The 22565-nt window shown below is 41.0% G+C and overlaps 1 protein-coding gene across 1 annotated transcript in view; it reads left to right on the forward strand.

The window, feature by feature from the left end:
- The window catches only part of Prex2 (phosphatidylinositol-3,4,5-trisphosphate dependent Rac exchange factor 2), a 280846-nt gene that overhangs the window by 123731 nt on the left and 134550 nt on the right, over nt 1-22565 (forward strand). The window contains exons 15-23 of the mRNA XM_048420638.3: nt 1910-1982; nt 4248-4390; nt 4519-4611; nt 6717-6865; nt 11542-11627; nt 15069-15205; nt 17684-17801; nt 18854-19038; nt 21089-21250. Coding sequence (XP_048276595.3) covers nt 1910-1982; nt 4248-4390; nt 4519-4611; nt 6717-6865; nt 11542-11627; nt 15069-15205; nt 17684-17801; nt 18854-19038; nt 21089-21250 — 1146 coding nt within the window. The remainder of the gene's footprint in view (nt 1-1909; nt 1983-4247; nt 4391-4518; nt 4612-6716; nt 6866-11541; nt 11628-15068; nt 15206-17683; nt 17802-18853; nt 19039-21088; nt 21251-22565) is intronic.

Genomic DNA, 22565 nt, shown 5'->3' on the forward strand with positions numbered 1-22565 from the left:
AGGTGTGTGCTACCACACTTTGAAGTCACAGAGGTCAATCTACCTCTATCCCTTGAAGTCACAGAGGTCAATATGCCTCTACCTTCCGGGCATTGGGATTAAAGGTGTGTACCACCACACATAACTACTCTCTTTTTACTTTAAGAACCTTAACTTTTATCCTGCATTTATTTGTAACACACTATAAACCATTTAGAGGTTTTTTTTTTCTTTGAATCTCTCTTTACTGTATATCTCTCCTTTTTTCTGACCACATGAGCCTAAAACCGTGGCTTTGACGGCTGGATCTAGGCCATTTCTTAGCTTTTCAGCCTCATGGTAGAGGTACTGCTGAAGCCATTTTGATTGCCACAACTCTATGGCGTTTCAAGGTCCTTGCCAGCAAGCAAGCTGCAGCATTCTGCTCACAGACCACACTCAGTCAGACTGCCTGCCTGAAAGAGTCAGAGTTTGCCCTGGCAGGACAGCCCAGAAAACCAGCATTTTAAAACAGCACAGCTTTTTTCCTGCTACAGCTTAAAGCCGGAAAGCATGCGTTCAGCTTTTCACCAACACCATTTAAGTGTTTCATGGCAGGACCTCTTAATGAGCTGCAGGATTTTGCAGCTAAAGCTGAGTCAGGAAGCCTCTCTTAGATGAGAGCGCTTGTTTGCCTCTAGCCAGCAGAGCAGACCCGAGAAATTGCTGCCACCAAGAAACCATGCTGTACTCTATTCTTTCCCAAGCTTTCTCAGGCTTTCTGTGGATTCAGTTATCCACGTTGGGCAGCCATATGTAGTGAGGGGCTGCGGGCAGGCCTGCTTTTCATCCTGCCCGGCTCCCGCACAGCTAGCTTAGCCCCAGAAATAATAACACACAAGTTATATTCATTTAAACACTGCCTGGCCCATTATCTCTAGAGAGTTAGTTACTGACTAACTCTCATAAATTTGATCATACCCTGACTCACATGTTCAGGCTCTCCAGTGTGATACTTTCTTTTTAGCATGTTTAAAGCACTGGTCATATGTGCAGCTGGGTGTGTCTTCTGTTTGGAAAGAGAATCCACCTAGAATTCTACTGTTTTAGAATTAATACAAACTCATACAACCTGGTATATGGGAGAAGACCAAGGAAAATGCATCTGAAGCAAAACCTAATGCCAAATCAGCATTTACATTCTAACCCAGAAAGTCAGTCACCAACTTTATAGGGGGAAACATTTGTATTTTCTAAGGGTAAACATTGAAGAAAAATAGGTTATGTTTCAGAAAGACTGTCTTGGGAGAGGAAGACGTAACAATGGGATGATAGGGTGCAAATTACACTGCTTACTGTAGGGGGAAAGAGAGACAAAGTAAGGCCCCATTTCCACCAAGACCTGGATAGACTTATTCTGCACATCAGTCTGTCCTGACTGGCCTTGGACAGCTGTGTTCGATCATTAGAGCTGGCTGCAGTACACCAGTGAAGGTGAGGTGGACTGTGTTCAGGCAGTTGTATGAAAATGGGCTAACTAAGGAAAAGGGGTAGGTTCAAAACTTTGGAAAGTGAAACTGTAGATGAATAAAACAAAGACTGAGAGATCTTGAAAGCCCCCAAAATGTTTATGCTTTGATTATTAAAGCTTTTATTATGAAAAAGTCTCTCTTTAAACCTTTAGAACATGAAATTCTTATGTAGAACAGCTGAATTCTGCGGCAGCTCATGTTAGAGTGGCTCCAGAAGAAATATGTCAATCTAGATAAGGGATAAAGAAACACCAGCGTACAGTGTTGATAACAGAAATAAAATAGAAATGAGAGCCAGTTTAATAGAGTACCCAAGCGCAAAGCCAAGGACTATGTAATGTGTGGGAAATGTTCCTTAAACTGTAAATCAGGTCCTGTCGCCTATTAACATGCATGGTGATTTATTCTTTCATTACCAGGGTGATTGCCATACCAGGGAAGAGGCAATGATATTTGCTGTCGGACTCTGTGACAATGGATTTATGCACCATGGTAGGGACTCGTACCCTGCAAATTCACAGATGGGTTTTATTGTTTTGGGTCTTCTTGAAACATTGGGAGTATCTCAGTGCTCCACTAAGGTCAAGGCAACATGTCTGGGTCGTGTCATTGGTTCCTGATGAGGCGCCACATCTGCAGCTGAATTTGTTAATGGTAGCATTTCTATGGCAAATGGCTGTGATCTACCATTTTTTTCTTGATTGTGTTGACTCTGGAAGAGCCATGCCAAGATGTCAAAGCTTTATTTTTTTTAAAAAAATCTTATATCTCTTTGAATTCATTTTATATTAAATGATCTTGTCTGAATATATTGGAATGATTAGATAAGAAAATATATAGCTAATATTTTTGTTCATAGAGGAAAACATACTCAAAATCATCTTACAGAACTACATTTCTAAAAATAAGCGAGATCTTTTTTGTCTACTAAAAGATTTCTTGCTTGATAATTTCAAACAGATCACTACGCATTAGTGTTTTTTTTTAATTTCTCCATCTATCAAAGTAATGAGAGTTTCCCCCTCTATGCTATCTTACATAATCCAGGCACCCAAACAATCTGTTTTAGATTACTAATACAATATGCTTCTCAGTTTATGTTTGATTATAGCATTCACATCCATTTATCAACTATGTTCAGAAGGTTATCAACACTTGTATGAAAAGAGTATTAAGCACCAGTTACAGCCATTTTGGGAGCATCGTTCTCATCATGTGCTTCTTGGAGAATTCTGTTCCATGTCCTTTTGTTTAGACCACCGTGAATGCTAAGATAGAGAAATATTGGTCCCTGGAGAGCAAACTATTGATGAAAGAAATTAAAATATTTTAAGAAATTAAAACTATCAAATCAGACTGACACCCCTCAATTATTTTTTTCTTTAATCAAGAGCAACATCAGGCAATAATTTGATGTAAGCATTTTGTGTGTGTGTGAAATACTAAGTGATAGCAAGTGTTAAGGTGGCAAAGCCTGCTGCCTGGATTTCTTGGACAGGCTGTTGGGGAAAATAGCATGTGATTTCTGGGATCATGATTGGATCATGGAGGCGAAACTTAATTCAGTCCAAAGTGTTTTTCCTTTCTGTTGTTCACTGTGGCTGTGTTAATTTTTATGGTGTGGGAGATGGCTTCATTTGTTACCATGGTACCAGGTGCTCTTCCATTCAGAGATCACCCATACACCCACATTGTTTTCTGGAACTCTGTAAAAACAAGGCAATAGAATAGTTGCCTCTTTGGGTTGTTTGACATGTGCCCACCTGTTTACATGCAGTATTTCAGTTTTAGTGAGGGTGCAATGAGAATTCTTCCACCTCATTCTACAGATGAGAAAACTAAAACACAGAGAGTTTAGGTAACTTTCTAATTTTCACACTCAGAATTGGCCCCAGACCTGGACTGATTCATCACAAAGCTAAGTGCCCTGGGACCACAGCCTTCCTGTTACTGTGAGTCACCTTGTCCCAACAAGTACACTACAAGGTACTTATGACAAAGAATGAGAAACACAGGTTTCTCTTTTAAAGCATTTTAGCAGCTGTCACGATCTTATTAAATATAATTAAATATACATTTTTATTATCTATATCTATCTGTAGTATAAATAAGGCTAGCAAACATAGATCCACATTCCTAGAAACTGTGGGGAACTATTAACATTTATATAAAGAGAAAAAATAACCTGAAAATAAGGTTATTTGAGAATATTATTTTGAAACAGAGAAGACCGAGCAAGTCATGGAAACTAAAATCACATTTTATCCAGAAGACATATTTCTAGTTTGAAGTTTTGGACCAACTGTGACCCCTCACTGGGAGTTGCTCACACATAAGCGATACTATGCAACCCGTTTGAAGTTTCCCGTGAAGATGCATGACATTAAAAAACTTGTTTACAGTGTTTTCTGAAAGTGGAAAATGCCCGTAAGTTTTTAGGTTTAGAGAGCATTGAGTTTAGGAGTTATTGTATTTTCTTTCTTAAATTTAGATTTTCTGTTTAGACAATGAAAGACTAAGAAATGCAAGAGTGGAAAAATGCACTTACTTTAAAATGCTAAGTCCTGTAGGTAACAGTAATGTACAGGGAAGGGTAGGTTACCAAAGGAATCTGTGGTGTATCTGTGCAGTCACTGTGTCCTGGGAGTCTAAAGCTGAGCACATTGCTGGCAGGCATTCCCTGAGGGTGGGCTGGGGTGGAAAGCGAGCTCGAGACCCCAGTTCACTGAGATTATCTGACTCTCTCCATTTCTACAGTCCTTGAGAAAAGTGAATTCAAAGACGAGCCTCTACTTTTCCGCTTCTTTGCTGATGAGGAAATGGAAGGATCAAATATGAAACACAGGCTGATGAAACATGACTTGAAAGTTGTGGAGAATGTCATAGCGAAGTCACTGTTGGTAAGCCGCTGTGCCTTGAGTCGCCTTTGGGTGTGGCTGGTAGCAGGCGAGCACATGAGGTTTCCACTCTAGTCCATTGCGAAGGTCTCCTTGTTCTTTATCAATAATGTTAGTGTCTTACATTTCAGATTAAATCCAATGAAGGCAGCTATGGCTTTGGGCTGGAAGACAAAAATAAAGTTCCAATCATAAAGTCAGTGGAAAAGGGATCTAATGCTGAGGTAATGTAAATTAGCAATTTTGTTAGCAGGTTGTCTTTATGCAGTACAGTGTCAAACTGAAATCAAACTTTGTGTGTTTATTGAAGGTTGCGTCTCTGAATGTTCATGTGCTTGTGTCCTGTCAAATAGTGTTGGACTGTAGCAGCTGAGACTGTGTCTCACTGATGAGGGTGTGGGGAGGTGGTAATGTTCCAGAGATCTACCGCTCCCAATTGCTGAGTCCCCAAGTGGCATGCTCTGTGACCTCAGGATTTTCCCAATTGAGAAATCCATCCTGGAACTCTGTGGGGGCTACATAGGATCTGAGAGCTGTGTTATGTATGTCTGATAGTCATTCTGTTCAACCAAGGGTGGTGTCTTCTATCTTCCTCTTCTTCTGTCTTTTCTGTGATTCTAATTTCCATCAGTAAAGCAAAGACTTTGACTTTCTCATTGGAGTAGTGCTAATGGGCACTATCTCACATCACTAGGGTTTTAAACAGTGGAATCTTCTCATCCTCGACTTCTTCAATGAGAAATGGTCACTTGCTAACTGTTATATATTAGGTACCATTCTAGATCCTAGGAGCATAGACATACAGAAAGCAGACCAAATTCCCTGATCTGAGCTGGAATGACAGTTGAGTCTTTAACAGTTTTTCTTTGCAAGATAAGGACCTGAGCTTGAGAACCAAAACCCACATTAAAAAAACAAAATTGTACTGTGTGCACTTGTAATCCTAAGTTTGGGAGGTGGAGGCAGGTGTTACAGTCAGCTGCCCTAGGTTGCGTGGGGGAGTACCTGGCCGATGAGAGACCTATCTCAAGAAACAAGGTGACAAGGTGAATATCACTTAAGGAGCAACAACCATGTTTGCCACACATGTACACACATATGAACTTTCTCCTCTCTTCCTCCCTCCTACTCCCTCCATCCCTCCCTCCTTTGATCTCTGTCCTCATGGAACTTGCTTTCCGTTGCTGTACCACAGGGATTCTGAATTCAAGACTTTTTACCCTGCTGCCTAGCTTGCAAGATACATAACCCCTAAGCAAGCACCTCAGGATTTGGGTCTTTAATAAAAATGTAAGAACTGCAAAAGTAGACCATATCTAATTTTAAACCACTTTACTAAAGACAGTGGAACTCTATATATGCTAATACCTAAGGCCTTTTATTTCACCATTAAACAAAAGTGTGCAAGATAAAGTTTTCTATCCAACACTCCAAGTGAAAGTATATTACCTTGGTCCATTTGTACTCCGTTAGTGTGTTGGGTCACCAAGTGACCGTGGTTAGCAGTTCTATAGGAGATGGTACTTTTCCCAGGCTTTTTAAAGGCTGTTCTTAGTGCACAGCGTCATCTTACTCTATCATAGATAAAACACCATCTCCTCAAGTAGCTGCAGTCCAAACAAGCAGGGAATTTATGTGCAGTCTTGCTGGTTAAGAACATCTGGGCTAACTACAGGGATGATGTCATCCTTGTCCTTTCTCAGAATATTGCATTAGGGTTATCTCTGCCATTGGATTCCAGGCCACTCCTTTCTTTCTCCTGCAGTAGGCACACTCATACTGATTTAGGCTGGAGAGACATAGTGGTTGTGGTCAATATAATCATATATTCAGGGGTTGAAATTTTCTGAGTTTAATAAATTTCTGAGTAAAATAAATATGTATTTATGTATACTATGTATTGTAACATGAGGGCCGGCTGGCTTGTTGGGGTATCTGTTCCTGCCCGGTACTCCGCAATGTATATTTAAATACATATGTTTATGTATAAAATATATGTAAAAGTAGATTAACCTGAGTTTCATTTTTTTTAAATTAGAGTGTCTTACTTCAACACCAAGAATGAGTCGCAGATGGGTAGAGTATGCATAAGGCTAGGGGAAGATTGATTTCAGCAAAGATGCTCGATCCCATTCATAATGATGCCACAGATTATTATAACTGTTACTTCATTCATAGTTCTGTTATATAAAGTTGTATAAATGTTATTGTATATGTGTGTTCCCTTGTCCAAATCTGTACATGCTAGCCTTCTCTTTGGTTTGGTTTGTAAAAACCTAAAATATTTATTAAATTAACATCCTATTTTTTCTTGCCATTTCTCCCTTAGATGGCTGGCATGGAAGTTGGGAAGAAGATCTTTGCTATTAATGGTGACCTGGTTTTTCTGAGACCCTTCTCTGAAGTCGATTGCTTTCTGAAATCATGCTTAAACAGCAAAAAACCTCTGCGAGTCCTCGTGAGCACAAAGCCAAGGGAGTAAGTGATACAGTGAGACATGGATGAATAAAATAGGAAGGATACCTACCAGGTAGCTATTTATCATCAGGATCCCCTGTCGTAGAACATTCAGGCCTCCCCAGCACAATGAATGCAGGTCTTCAGAGGCTAGAGGAAACTGCATCCTTTATTGTAATAGGTGCTCACTCCTGAATTGCCTGGTGCTGGGAGCAGTGATGTTTTTCTTTTCCTGTCCAAGCATAACTGTTTTGGGTTATTTTGAGTTTGACTGAGTAAAAAAAATAATCTAGTAGAACACCTGAAAATCAGGAATAATGAACTACATGTTTGGTTGTAGTAAATGTTGTGATTAGACACAGTCTATAATACACTGCTCATATTCATAAAGTCAAATCTAGAAGGTACACGATACTTAGTAAGACATCTTTTCCTTTAAAACAAAACAGAACCAAAGCTCTATTGAGCTCTCTGTCAGCTATCTATGTAAGAGGAAAAATACCAATGTCTGTGTCCCTCTTTCATTTCTATGACAGAATAGCTGAGGTAACTTAAAGGGTAGAGGATTATTCTGACTCATGGTGGCTGAAGTTTCAGCCCATCACTACAAGAGGGCATGATATTGTGAAATTATTTACTCGGTGATGCTCGGAAAGCAGAGACACTGTGTTGGAACGGCCCCTTGACAAGACATACACTGCCAAGACACCCTTCCAGGGACCCACTTCTTCCCACGGGGCACACTTCTAATAGCCCAGCATCTGTGAACTCACCCATGGGTCAGCCAAGGGACGAAACCAGTGCCCTCGTGTTCCACTCATCTCTAGAGAATGCTGCCATCTTAAGACCCCCTCAACGCATGAGTCTTTTGAAAACAACCTCATATCTGAAACATCACAATATTTATCATGAACAATTCAAAGTATAGATGTCTCTAGAGGAAAACATTTTCTTCAGATCTTACCACACATAAAAACCCACTACTGTTTTGAAATCAATTGCTGTTTATTTCAAGTACTGATCATGTTACAGTTGTACACATATAGACTAGAACCATGCTGTACCCATAACTCCTTTAGTTAAAACCTTTGATCTATGTGTAGTTCATTGACTTTTCTTCTCGAATTTGTTTCTGTTAATGATCTCAGATTAGTCATGAACTGTTGCATTAGTTGGGTGAGATAACATGTATGTAGAGTGTTTAATAGAACATGTGAATGAACTATGTCAGAATTGCTAATTAAAAGTTGTTATCAGTAGAGCTGGGCAGTGGTGGCCCATGCCTTTAATCCCAGCTCTCAGGAGGCAGAGGCAGGTGGATCTCTGTGGATCAGAGGCCAGCCTTGTCTACAAGAGCTATTTCTAGGACAGGCTCCAAAACTACAGAGAAGCCCTGTCTCAACAAACAAACAAACAAACAAAAAACCAAAAAACAAAAATCTAAACAAAAAAATTGTATCAGTAGTAAGCAACAATTTCATTAATTTTAAGATGAAGTCTTATTGACTTTAAGTTTTATTTATTTATTTGATTTTGTATTTTTGAGACAGAATTTCTCTGTAGCTTTGGAACCTGTTCTGGAAGTTGTTCTGTAGATCAGGTTGGCCTCGAACTCACAGAAATCCACTTGTCTCTGCCTCCCAAGGGCTAGAATTGAGGGCCTGTGTCACCACTGCCCGGCTAAAATATTTTTATATGTAAAATACTACCCAATACACATACATTCAGAAATAACTAGGTATATCATGTATACACTTTTCATTGGTCTTCAATTCAGTGTAATGGGCTGGAGTCTTCCCAGTCCATCTCTTTGTGACAGTGCTAAGTCATTAATGGGCACGGATGGTTTAGCTCATAAAGTAGTGTACCCAGTGGCCTGAAAAACAAGTGTAACTTGTTAGTACAGTTTCTTCCAGGAAACTCTGGACTAGAGGGCAGCGAAGAACCACAGCAGTGTCTCCTTTCTACATAAAATTACAGTTGACCTTTCCCTCTTTTTCTAGCCCTGCCTAGGGTAAGGCTGTCTTAGTAGCCTATCACCCGACACATTTAGGGTGTTTAAAAGGAATAATATATCTTAGGAAGGAATGCAGGAATATTCAGAACAATTATTAGTGACTATAGTGAATATGCCCTATGACCACTTGATTTACCCCTACAAGAACTTATCTGTTTACATAGACCTCTCAATAATTAGAAGAGCACAGAGCCAATGACATCAGGAATAAACAGATGGGAACAAATCCTCAGCCATCAGAGTTTTGTCCTGCGTCTTCCAGCTCTTCCCCAAGTGCTGCTGTGCAGTATCTGGAACCTGATGTTCAAGCCTGCCTTGCACCACTACCCTGTTACTTGTCAATTCCTTGTCCATCTTGTTGAGATGGCATAAGGTTCCTCTGCCATAGAGCTGTCAAGACACTGAGTCCTGGTTTGTCTAGGCTAAGTGAAGTATTTGATGCTTAGGTGTCAGATGGGATTGCATCAAGAGAGTATTTTGTATTGTATTCAAAAATAATCTTAAAAGATTGCATAAATTCAAAGTACTTATAATGAGGTGGCATCGAGGCAGGGTTATCTTCATGCTCTCCAATCCATTCATTTTGTCTTAAATAGCAGTGGCTTCCCCGTACCTCAGGCCTCGGAGGCAACCTGAGAGAGGCATCTTTGGATCAGGCCCAGAGAGCTGGAGGCCTCAGGAAGAGCTGTATGGAAGCTTTGGTTGGGTTACTCATATTTTCTTAAATTGGTATTTTGTAATTTAAGTTGTATCCTGTTCGGAGGGGAAAAGACAAAAATAGGAGCAGTAAATACAACAGAATTTTCTTTTGATTCCAGCTGTGTTTTACACTTGATAAACAAAGATCATGTTTTTTATTAGAGTTTAATCATGTTTCATTAGAGGAATTCCGGATTTTTTTCCTAAAATGGATTTCATGGTGTTGTGTACAGATTTTGTTTAAAAAGTACAATAAACTTGACGAGCGGAAGTCAACTTCACATATGATTAATCTAGTACCCTGGATTATTGGGAGGCGATGAAATGTAAAACTTGACCTCTAATTCTTGGGGGTCGGCCCAGCCCTCTGTGAGTTCTGCCACCCCAGGGCAGGAGGGTCTGGCTTGCACAGGAAAGCTAGCAGAGGAGAGGCAGGAAGGAAGCCTATGTATGGCATTGTTGTGGTCTCTGCTTCAGTTTCTGCCTCAGCTTTTGCCATGGCTCCCCTTGGTGACTGGCAGTAACCTGTAAGATGAAATAAATGCCCCCTCTAACTTGCCTTTGGTCTTGTTTTTATTCCAGCAACAGAAACTAGGTAGGATAGAAACGGTTGCCACTTTAATACCCACCTACATACTACCATATTAGTTTCTGACAGTCATAACCTCCAACAGTTTTTGTGGCACTTTTTGAAACAGAGAATTTCAGGAGCTTGTCCAGACCCAAGTCTACCCAGTTACCAAGTACAGAATAAGGACTCGGGGCTAGTATAGCTGTTCCCATTATCTGTCGTTTTCCTTTTTACTCTTTCCTTTTTTGTTTTTTCTCTGTAGCTTTGGAGCCTGTCCTGCGACTAGTTCTTATAGAGCTGGCTGGCCTCCAACTCAGAGAGATCTACCTACCTCTGCCTCCCAAGTGCTGGGATTAAAGGTGTGCCCTACCACTGCTATGGATGCATCTGCATAAGAATTTGCCCAGTGTGGAGGCTGTATGGCTCCCTGCTGTGTACACTTTGTGTTTGGGGAAAGGACAGTGCTTCTTGCTCAGTGGAATTCTCCAGTTTTCCAGTTCCCTCAGTCTTGACCCCAGTAGCGGTCTCCCATCTCATGCCCCTGAAATAGAAGCATTCTGCTGGAAAATAATAATAGACGAAGTGGTGGGTGGTTCCGTTCGAACCTGTGGCGAAGCAGGAATACTGTCTAGCAAGGATCAGCCCGAGCAATAAAGAGACTTGGATTTCTCTTCTGTTTTCCTCTCTGTACCTCCCCCAGAGTAGACATTTCTGGGGGGCGGGGGGGCACTTCCTCAGAAGTCTCCATCACAAAATCTTATCTGATACAAATAGAAGAATAAGATGCAGGAATATGCAGAAGAGAGTTAATGCCCAGGGAGTTAAAAAAGTCCAGTATGGGAGAGGTTAAAGCACCGCTGGTGCTCCCTGGTGAGGAAGTCCCTGCAGTTGGAGCTGAGCTGATGTAGCTGGAGGAACCCACTACCACCTATTGTTCTTTACATCCTGTTTTGGGGGCCCTGAGAGGGCCCATCTGGAGACTACCCCCACCATTGCATTTGCATCCTGTGAGAGCCCTGAGCTGACTCAGCTGGAGTGGCCACTAATGGTGCTCTACTCTAGGGGCAGGTGCTGTTGGTCAGTCTCTCCCAAGGCTAAATTCTTTCTCTCCCTCCCTCCCTCCCTCCCTCCCTCCCTCCCTCCCTCCCTCCCTCTCTCCCTCCCTCTCTCCCTCCCTCCCTCTCCCCTCTCCCTCTCTCCCTCCCCCCTCTCCCTCTCTCTTTCTTTCTTCTTAGAACAATCTTTTCTCATTCTACCTACTAATCCCAGTTCCTTTTCCCGCCCCTCCTCTGGCTCACTGAGATCCCAGGATGTAGGCCTTGCTAGACAAAGCTCGGGTACAGATGGCTGTTGTTAGAACCTATTGTGGCCTTTACAGTTGTCTGACCTTATTTTCTGGTTTACATTTAGGACAGTTAAAATCCCAGATTCTGCAGACGGGCTGGGTTTCCAGATCAGAGGCTTTGGCCCTTCCGTGGTGCATGCGGTGGGAAGAGGTGAGACACCCCCGCCCCCACCCCCTGATGTGGGAAAGTGTGCTGTCAAGTGCTTTGGCTGTTCCTTGTCCAACCGAAGTGTGTTTAGAGTGTGCATCACCGTGGTGTCAGGAATTGTCTCCTCTCAGTCCGGCTACTCAGTGAAAGAGCATTCTGGAAATAATATGTTAAAGGGTAAAACTTCAGATCTCAGGCTGGGTGTGGTCGCTCACATCTGCGTTTCCCACACTCAGGAAAGCCAGTGCCGAAGGATTGCTGCAGAAGTGAGGCAGGCTTGGGACAGAGACAGGCTTTAATCAGGAAGATGGCTTTGTAGGTGACACACGTGCCCCATACACATGAAGTTGTGAGTTCAGATCTCTAACACCCACCCTAAAAACAAAATGCAAAAGAAGACTTTCGTGTGCCAGCCCTGGGGAGGGAGAGACTGGAGAATCCCCCAGCTTTGCTGGCTGACCAGTACAGTCCAATGGCAGATCTCAGGTTCAAGAGAGACCTGGCTCAAAAACTGAGGTGAAGCAATCAAGGAAAGATGCCTGGTATCAGCCTTTGTCCTCCTCACACACACGCTTATGTACACGTACACACACACACACACACACACACACACACACACACACACTTGAATAAATAATTAAACAATTCCATAGGAACCCAAAATACTCAACTATTTTTATTACTTTTACAAATTTGATTGAAGAATAACAACCCAATCATGATTTTTTTTTGCGTACTTCAGTTTAAATTCATGATGATTTTTAAGGTTTTCTATTTATATTTTCCTTAGCAGCAAATAAATGTTGACATTTTGATCAATAATTTAAAAATGTGAGTTTTCAGGCTTTGTAGAGAGTCCTGTGGGCTTGCCACCCAGTTGCTGCATATTTTCTTCAATTTCTTTCCTTTGAGTCTGCAATGAATCTCACCATGAGATTCATTCTAAATCAAATAATTGTAGTGACTCAAAGCCTGTTTGTATTTTACTTTACGTATTTGAAAGGCAAATAGAAAGCCCAAAGCTCATATGGTATGTATTTTTATTTCATCCTGACACCAGTAAAGGGAGTAGAGATTTCCCAGTGCTGCACATACTAAGTAGCTTGGCTTATTGGCAAGAAGGGCCTTTGTGAGCTGAGACGGTTGGTGGAGTAAGGGGGAGGCGGCTGTTTGCAGTGCTGGAAAAAGTAAACTATCATAACGTGATCATTCAAACATGAAGAGAAACAGTTTTAAAGGGTGTTGCTATCAGAACCAATTAATTTTATAGTACAAAATTAATGTGTGTATTAAAAAATAAATCTTCTTTCAAAAAAGTACTTAGTTTTTACTTAGTTTTCCACAGTGGTTGGATGGACATTTAAAGCAAACAGCCCTTCAATACAGCAGGACAGAAGTATGTCCAGTTGTCGCACAGCGCTTCCCTTTTCATTAACCTGTAAGGTTTGTCCCAGACCTGAGACGTCCCTGCAAGCCGAATGTGTATAGTGGTGACCACCATTGAGGACTTTTGAGTGGGTGACCACTGTGTTCTTGTGCTTTGTTTCTTCAATAGAAAAGTTGTGTGTGTGTGTGTGGGGGGGGGTGGACTCTGTGTCTTTCCTCTCAAATCCTCCCACCCCGTGCCTTTCATTATCAAACAAATTCTGCTACAAGAAAAGATCACTGCAGTACTTCCCGGCAGTATTGCTGCCTCCAGGCCACTAGAGTTCAGCCTTGGATCAATTTAGGCACTCTCTTAGCTCTTTCTTCAGCACAGCGAAAGAAAACAAAAACCAAAGCAACACGCCACAAATCAAGTCAGCGATTTTCCGGAGTTACAGAGGCTGTGTTCCAGACTTACTCACCGTCTTTGCCCTCCTGGGTCTTTACCTGCACTCAGCCATCTTTGTATGAGTTTATGCTCTGCTGGCTCACCCCCTTCCCTTCTTGTCTCCTGACTCCCACGATGCGCTTCTTGGTCACCTCACTGACAGACTCAGACTCCAACACATGTTCCTCAGCATCCTCTAAACGTAAAGTCCAGACTTCAGCGTTTTCACACCAGTCAAAGGGATTCCTGGGAGAAGTGGGTCGCTCTGTGACTTGCCTCCATTTGTCTCATCTGCTCCACCTGCCCCAATTCTTAGCCGACACCCCCCACCACCCTGCTAACTTTAAGCTTACATACAAACAGAACTGCTGGTATATCCAGGTAGCCATGGATATGGTAGTCGGTGATTTTCCAACTTAGAAACGTCTGTCCTTGCCCAAAACTCAATTCAGAGCAGGAAAACCATTTCTATGACTGGACCTTAGGAGGGATTGAATAGAGACAAAAGGTGTTTTCCTAAGTCTAAAAATTTTAAAAGCGTGTTTATGATTCCTTTATGAGTGAATTGCTTACAATAGAAATCTTTTCTACTATATGGTAAATTTTATGGACACTGGTATAATACATGTGTGTGTGTGTATAAAATTCATTAATAGTATTTATTGGTGTTAATTTGCTCTGACACTAACCACCAGTTAGGTCATGCTACTTACATATTTACATAGGCGTGTTTACATAGGTACAGATTCTATACCTATGCACACAAAGTGACTGGACACTTGATTACTGCTTAGTTCCTTTGTCCACATATTCTTTGGTTCTCAAACTCTCACTTATCTGCAAGCAGCCAGTCATAATAGCTAATTGGCTCAATGTTTTCCTTAAGAATTACTTTTTAAGAGTACAGAGCTGATTCATTTGAAGTGCTCGCACCATTTTTTTGGACCTGAGTTTGAATCTCCAGCACTTCCATAAAAACACCAAGACAGAGTGCACACCTATGTAGAAACTGATTCCTGGGACTTGCTAATAATTTAGATCCAGGGTGGGTGAGGAAGTCGGACTCAAAAACCAAAGCGAGTGGTAATCTAGGAAGTGCTCGTTGTTGACCTCTTGTCCGTGCGTGCAAACACACACACATGTACAGTCATGTGACCATGCACACCAGTGTACACACAGAAAAAATGTAGGATGTTAAAACAATTTATTTTTATATGTGCATTAAATTGCTGGTGTTTGTAAAACAAAAATGATATTACTTGAGTACTTATGGATTTTTAAATAAAGTTTATGCTTCTGGTCTTTTACTTTTTTACTATATATTTAGAAAGTTAGATTGACTAGACCTTTGAAAGGGAAACATCTGATTAGCAATATGAAGGTCACTATGCAATATTCCTTCAAAATTATCCTTGTGGAAGCAGTGGAGGCAGTGGAATATTTTGTTAATAATTTATCATGGGTAAAGAACCAGAGAGACAGAAAGATCATTGTAATCTGAACCGGATGCATCAGGAACATTTTAGGGAGCTTTGATATATTTAAAATTGCTCCCATTGTGCTATATCTGAAACAGGTAAATCCTTTCGCTGGTATTTGATTTTGACAGTTTTCCCCGTTTATGTTTCAAGGTACTGTGGCCGCAGCAGCTGGCCTTCACCCAGGACAGTGTATTATCAAAGTTAACGGAATCAATGTCAGCAAAGAGACACATGCCAGTGTCATCGCACACGTTACAGCCTGCCGGAAGTACAGGCGGCCAATGAAGGTACACATAAGATTCGATTGAACTGAAAACTTTCAGGAAACAATTAGGGGATGGCATAGGCTAATGTGTGAACAGCTTTTGGCTTCCAATTTAAGCACAGCACTGATACTAATGTTTAATCCTAACTAGTATTGACTATGTTTGAGTAGTTGTATTTTATCATTATTTTTTATTCTTGCAGCATCATTATTTGTATAAAAAACTTGTTCCGAGGCACTCCCTTTTCTTCCTTCTGTCCCTCCCTTTCAAATCCCATTGTTTCTGGGGCTTGAACCCAGGGCTACATGCATACTGGACAACTGTCTGCCACCGAGCTCCTCCCTCAGCCCTTATTTTTGATAAGGGTTTATTAATGTTAAATCTACAACTATGAAATGTTCTCATGAGGTACTTTAGATACTGATCAAGATTGTACAAATATACTCTTCATAGCAAATCTTCTATGGAAAAGTATAGACTGTGGATTTTATATACTCACTGGTTAATTTTTGATATAGTTATTTAGGCAACTGGATTTAGTTTTAAACGAAAATACTGGTATGCACTTGCCAGTGTTTAAATTTTTAAGTGTTATGCTTTGATCTGCTACTTTCCTCATCGGAAGATGAAATTGAACCTAATATAAGCAGGTTCTATTGTTGTCTGAATAAAAAGTGAATAGTGTACTGGTAGAGTCTCAGGTTGTCCACTGGAGGCAGAGGCACCCCTTTACTGGGGGAAGGTCATGTGTTTTTCTACTCCCTGTGATCAAGTTCTCTTGCTTTGGAGACTATGACAGTGCCCACACCTGGAGAATGAGTGACTGCTTGTCCTGAAGCTAGGACTGATGTTCTTCTGTAAAAGGCACTGACTCCACAGGGAAAGAGCTGATTTATTTTGCTTACTATTAAGGTCAGAAGTGGAACAGAAGCTTTGAAATGATGCCTAGTCTCATAGGTTATTCTGAATGACGGCAGTTCAGTAAACACTTGTTGAACTGTACAGTACAATTGAATGTGACCTCTACCCCCAGACTCTTCAGAGATGATCAAGAAGCCTTCCTCCTCTCTTAGGATTTTACTAAGTAAACAAACTGGTTCACTTAACTTTCACTCCTTTCCTCTTCCCAATTATCTCCCTGGAGACGTCTTGATCAGGAAATCATTAAGAGAAACAGTGAATTCACTGAGTGCTATGCACTGTCAGGGACCCATTGCCATGTAACAGAGGACCCCAAGCTAGACGACTTAGGACGACGTTGTCTTTCTCCAACTTTGAATGGAGGGTGGTTCTTCCGAAAGCTGCCGATGTGCCTATGTTCTGCAGGACCCTGACAGGGTACCCAGATCCCCTCTTCATAGCCCCCAGATGTGTGTGTCAAGCTGTCCTGAGTTCTTGTCTGAGGATCTCTTGCAGGAATTTTCTTTGTGAATAGTACCAACACATCAGGAGGGAGTGTTAGCAGCCATAGCCTTCTTCCTGGGTGATGTTTGTCACTAAACCCCTGGACAAATTGAGTCATAGGCAAGGTCAGGGTGAGGAGGACCTAAAAGAAGGCATAGATACTGTGGATGTGGTGCTTCACAGATACAAGAATGATCAAGTCAGCTAGCATGTTTGTGTGTGTGTGTGTGTGTGTGTGTGTGTGTGTGTGTGTGTGTGTGTTGATAGAGTTTGAGCCTAGAGCCTTGTAAATGTTAAGCATGTACCTACTCTTGAATTCTACAGCATCTACAACCCTTAGCTCTCATTTTAGTGACTTAAAGCAGCACACTAAGTAAACATAGTTGCAGAGCTGATTCAAGAAAAAACAGGGGCTATACATTATATTATACTTCAACAATTCAGCTCAATTTGATTTATCATCTTATTTATAAACCTTAAAGCCATGTAAGCCTTGAAGTGTTTGTTTGGAAATCATTTCATTTGTCTTGTTTCTCTAAATAAGATTAGAATTGCTATTTCAATTAAAATATAGGATGAATTATGAACTAAATAAAAAGGATGTTACATGACTTAGAAATTCAGTACGAAGTAGATGGTCTTCCAATTTTCATATTGGTTTGATTCATAATACCATTAATGTATTAAAGCACAGTAACTGTTAGGACCTTAAAATGGTGTACATAATTATAGGTAATTGGTGCAGCAAATAATTGCTCACTAGCATTTCTTTATTTTAAGCTAAAACTTATAACTCATTTAAAGATATACTTGAGATATTTCAGTAAGACATTTGAGAACTATATTCCATTTCAAAAATGCATCTTTAGGATAAATATATAAAGTATATCTTCTGAAGATAATTTAAGCTAGTCAGAGCATTAGATTGTCTCTGGATGTCCATTCTGATGTTTTATTTCTTTTTTCAAAATTTATTACTGTTCAGCTAGAAAAATAAACAAGCTAGATGGTCAAGCTTCTTTCTCAAGCAGGGTTATGAAATTAATGTGCATCCTGGTATCTAGCTCTGAGAGTTCTTCCTTCCCTCACTTCCAGCAAGATTCCATACAGTGGGTTTATGACAGTCTTGAAAGTGCTCATGAAGACCTGCACAAGTCCCACTTGAAGCCCTCTGGAGACGAGGCAGGGGAAGCTTTTGACTGCAAAGTCGAAGGTGAGTTGCTTTTTTCCCTTTCCTCATGTGCTTACCCTCGTCTCTGTCATAGTGCCTGTCTCTGTCTCTGCTCCCAAGTACTTCCAAGTCTTCTATTTCCAGCCTGTAGCTCATTGTCAAATTTATATGTCATTGCATGCATGGAAGTAGGAATGGATAGTGCTTGACATGTGACACTATGATTTTTTTTTTTTTTGAGGTAGGTTTTCACCTACTATATGGTCCAGTCTGGTCCAGAATATGTGATGTTCTGCCTTTGCCTCCTAAATGATGGGACTACAGCTGAGCATCACAAGCTTTGCAGCAGGTCCCTTTGCAGGATATTCCAAGATAGTCTCATCAGTTTCTGGACACTCTCTTTAGGGAAGAAGAAATTGAGCCCATTTACGACAATGGTCTAGTGTGCTAGTTAAGTCAGGGGGTAAGAGGGTGGATCCAAGCCAGGATTTCCCCCTTGGAGGTGAAGGTCATTTAGATGTTTCTGTTCCTCTGAGACTCACCATAGTAGGTGTTCTTGGAAGCTTGGCAGACATGTGGATTCTCTACCTCTACCCCAGGTCTGATGGCTCAGGTCCCCATTTTCATAAAATCTGTTTCACATGTTCATGTACATACAAGAAGTCCTGGTGTTGAGTTAGTCTGTAGCTCCTTTAAAAATATACCCAATTCAAGTAAGTTTTGTTATATTCTTACCTTGACAATAAAAGAAGAGGTAAATATTTATGCTCGTGACACTACACACACACACACACACACACACACACACACACACACACACACAGAGAGAGAGAGAGAGAGAGAGAGAGAGAGAGAGAGAGAGATCTGTTGGAAATGCTCTCATTTCTGTTTCTGTACTTGGTCGCCAGAGCAAGGCAGATGTCTATTGAGTTCAAGGCCAGTCTGGCCTACATGGTAAATTCCAGGTGAGCCAAGGGTACATAGTAAGACTCTGTATCAACAGCAAAGTAAAAATAATAAGAAAATTTCAGAGATTCGAAATTATTTGGTGAGGGGGAAACACATGAATTAGCTCTACTAATGTTGTATTCCAGAGGTCATCGACAAGTTCAACACCATGGCCATTATCGATGGCAAGAAGGAGCACGTGAGTCTGACAGTGGACAATGTCCACCTCGAGTATGGGGTTGTCTACGAATACGACAGCACAGCAGGCACCAAGTGCAACGTCGTGGAGAAGATGGTGGAGCCCAAAGGCTTCTTCAGCCTCACTGCCAAGGTACATGTGACTCTGTGACCAGAAGCTTCTTCTTAATTAAACATGCGAACTGTCTCCTCTCTTATTATGCAGAATGGCTGTGCGTGTTCCAGCTGTCAGCTCATTCAACTTTCCGCATTATTCATTATTCACCAGCTTCCTCTTACTGATCCTAGTAGCTACTGTTGCCTTATGTGAGACTCTGGTCCAAGCAAGGCTTAACTGACTTTTAATGTTGTGATACTATTAATTTGGGCCAAATAATAAGTTTCAGGTAATTTTCATGATGTACACTATGTATGAGTGCTTTGTGTCACGAAGTACAAAAAACCCTCAAATTCTTCAAGTGCCAAAATGTTGGGAAATTTAGGAACCAGTTTGTAAAGGTTAGGTCCAGAGATATCTGTTTGTTTGTGAAGGATGATGTCAAATAGTCCTTAGGCAAAAGCAAGATGAAGAAGAACGAAGAAACTTTACATCTGAATAGAGTGGCGTATAATGTGAAAGAGGGAGATCACCTGGCCTTTTAGTAGATCCAGATTGTCCTCTACACATCTGGGCTTTCGTCACCTGGCCCTTTAGTAGATCCAGATTGTCCTATACACATCTGGGCTTTCGTCACCTGGCCTTTTAGTAGATCCAGATTGTCCTCTACACATCTGGGCTTTCGTCACCTGGCCTTTTAGTAGATCCAGATTGTCCTCTACACATCTGGGCTTTAGTGCTCCCAGTTTTCTTTTCTATTGTCCTGCGAGAACTTTAATTTTACAACTTGGATAGATAGGATAAGCTTCTTGACCTTATGTGTTCATTTTAATTGTTATTTCAAAATGCATAATTGGAATCCTGCCTTGATAGCATTCATTTGAAAAGTTTAAGTAGGACTGTGTGATTTCTTCTACTTGCCCAGGACAGGCAGCCCCAAGATGGCTTGTATGTGTCCATCCCCTGCCCGGGCCTAATGGCACCTGGCAGGAGACAAACCCAGAACGTTAACATGACTGCAGCAAACAAAAGATTTGCTCACCATATAGCTGCTGGTGGTGCACACCTTTAATCCCAACACTTGGGGGCAGAGGCAGGCGGATCTTTGTGAGTTCGAGGCCAGCCTGGTCTACAGAGTGAGTTCTAGGACAGTCAGAGCTGTTACACAGAGAAACCTTGTCTCAAAAAACAAAACAAAATAAACAAACAAATACACAGTGTCATTTGGATGCTTTTATCTGGAACTTCTTACAGCCAGAGCACAAACACTAAACATCACTTATAATCTACTAAGGTTCTTTTCTTTTTCTCCCCGTTTTTCAAAGGCTAATATAACTCCATTTTGTTCTTTTTTATTACTCAAAGTAGATTTCTTTCATCCATGTTTCTGCCAGATTCTCCCTACTTTTCCACTCACCCAAATCCACACCCATTTTTCTTTGTTTTATTAACATACAAACAAGCATTAATAATAATTATAATAAGTAAATAAATAAATAATAACAAACCAGGAAAGGACAAAAATCAACAAAACAAAATGAAAATAGACTAAGGAAAAGCACCAGAAACACATAGAGACACTGGGACACACACATTCACACGCACAGAAAATCCATAGAAACAAAATCAGAAACCATAATATATAAGTTAAAGGTCTGTAAGATTGTGAGATGGTTTCATTTTTTTCTATCTCTCAGCAGGCAGTGGTTTGCTACTCTGTGATCTGACTAGGTGACAAGGATGTCAGGGCTTTTCCCCTGGGTTTGTGGTGGTTGTTCCACCACCAAAGTGAGGGTGGAAATCTTCTGAGTGAATGCATGAGAGAAGTCCAGGAGCTGTGTAGCCACATCAGAGTGAGATGATTTATCCAGCGGGGAGCCTTTGAAGTCAACTTGGCTCCCCGAGCAGGCTTTTATCATCAAGACAAGGCAACCCCTGAGATTGCAAACCTGAGAAGACAAACCAGTTCACAGGCTGTGCCTGTGGACCACAGAACCCTGGCAACTAACTGCAAGGCTTACTTATAGAAATTGTACATGCTCACTTTTGAGGTTACGTTCCTTTTGTATCCGTTTAATCGCCACAGATTCTGGAAGCCCTAGCAAAAAGCGATGATCACTTTGTGCACAACTGCACCAGCCTTAATTCTTTGAATGATGTGATACCTACTGACCTTCAGAATAAATTCAGCACCATGTGCAATGAAAGAGTGGAGCATGTATGCCACAGAATATCCAGTTATAGGAAGGTATGTTGAATTTTACATGATGCTGTTATTGGAGTTACTGTTTGAGTCACATTTAAATCACTTTCTAATATCTTCTTTAAATATGTGCTATGTACTCATTTATTGAAATATTATTCATGTAATTTTCTTGGTCAGTTTCTGTTGCTGTAACAAAATGTTTGAGACTATGTGGGTTTTTTTTCCCCTTGAAGGTCTTTTGCATATGTACTGTGGTTTCCAGTGTGTTTTTATGGCATTCCTGTGTGTATGAACTGTGTTATACGTGTTTCTCATTCTTTTCTTTTCCTTTTTTTTTCTCTCCTGGTAGTTTGTTTGTTTCATCCTGTTCTGGTTTGTTTGTTTTTCTTCTATCTTATTTTTAATTATTTTCTTTTTATCTTTTAGATGCTTATTTGTATTCTAATGAGAGAGGAAAAGATTGGGTGTGAAGTTGGGTGGGTGGGAAGTCAGGATCTAGGAGTTAGAAGGGGAAACTGTAATCAGAATATATTGTATAAAAGTCCATTTCCAATAAAGAAACAAACAATCAGAAAAGGAATAAAAAACAAGGAAAACAGTCCTATGACAATACAGTCCAAGATCTTGTGTAGTTGCCCAAATCGAATGCCATTATCTGCCATCTGGTAGCCTAAATGAAAAGGGAAACAGTCTACTATATACTTACCAAAACCCCTGTGAGATACGTGAATGTAAGTGTGCATGGTTGTCCTACTTAAGGTGACTCTTGCTGTGACAAAACACTGTAGCCAAAAGCACTTGGGGAGGAAAGAGTTTGTTTGGCTGCTCATCATGGGAGGAAGTCAGGGCAGAAACTCAAGCATGGCAGGAACCTGGAGGGAGGAGCTGATGCAGAGGCGATGAAAGGGTGCTGCTTGCTGCCTTGCTTCACGTGGCTTGCTCAGCCTGTTTGATTATAGAACCCAGGACCACCAGCCCTGGAGTGAGCCACCCACAGTGGGCTGGGTCCTCCATCTGTCACTAAATAAATGCCCTAGAGGCTGTCCTTCAGCCAGATATGATAAAGGGAAGTTCTCAATTGAAGTTCCCCTCCACTTAGATATCTTTAACTTGTGTCCAGTGGACATAAAACTAGCCAGCTCAGTAGGCTTTCTCGGGCTCATTTTTCTATAGAAAATCTTTCATGTCATTTATTCCACCCCTCCCTTCCCCCACATGCTTCCCCTACTCCATTCATAGCCTCTTCTTCTGGGTGTGAGCATGCATGCGTGTGTACCTAAGGAGCCCATTTAGTAATTTAGTATTGCTTATACATATGTGTATTTAGGCCCCATGTTTTAGGATTGGATAACCTATA

Source organism: Myodes glareolus, chromosome 16, assembly GCF_982192425.1.
Source record: "Myodes glareolus chromosome 16, mMyoGla1.1, whole genome shotgun sequence".
In the NCBI taxonomy this organism is placed as follows: Eukaryota; Metazoa; Chordata; class Mammalia; order Rodentia; family Cricetidae; genus Myodes; species Myodes glareolus.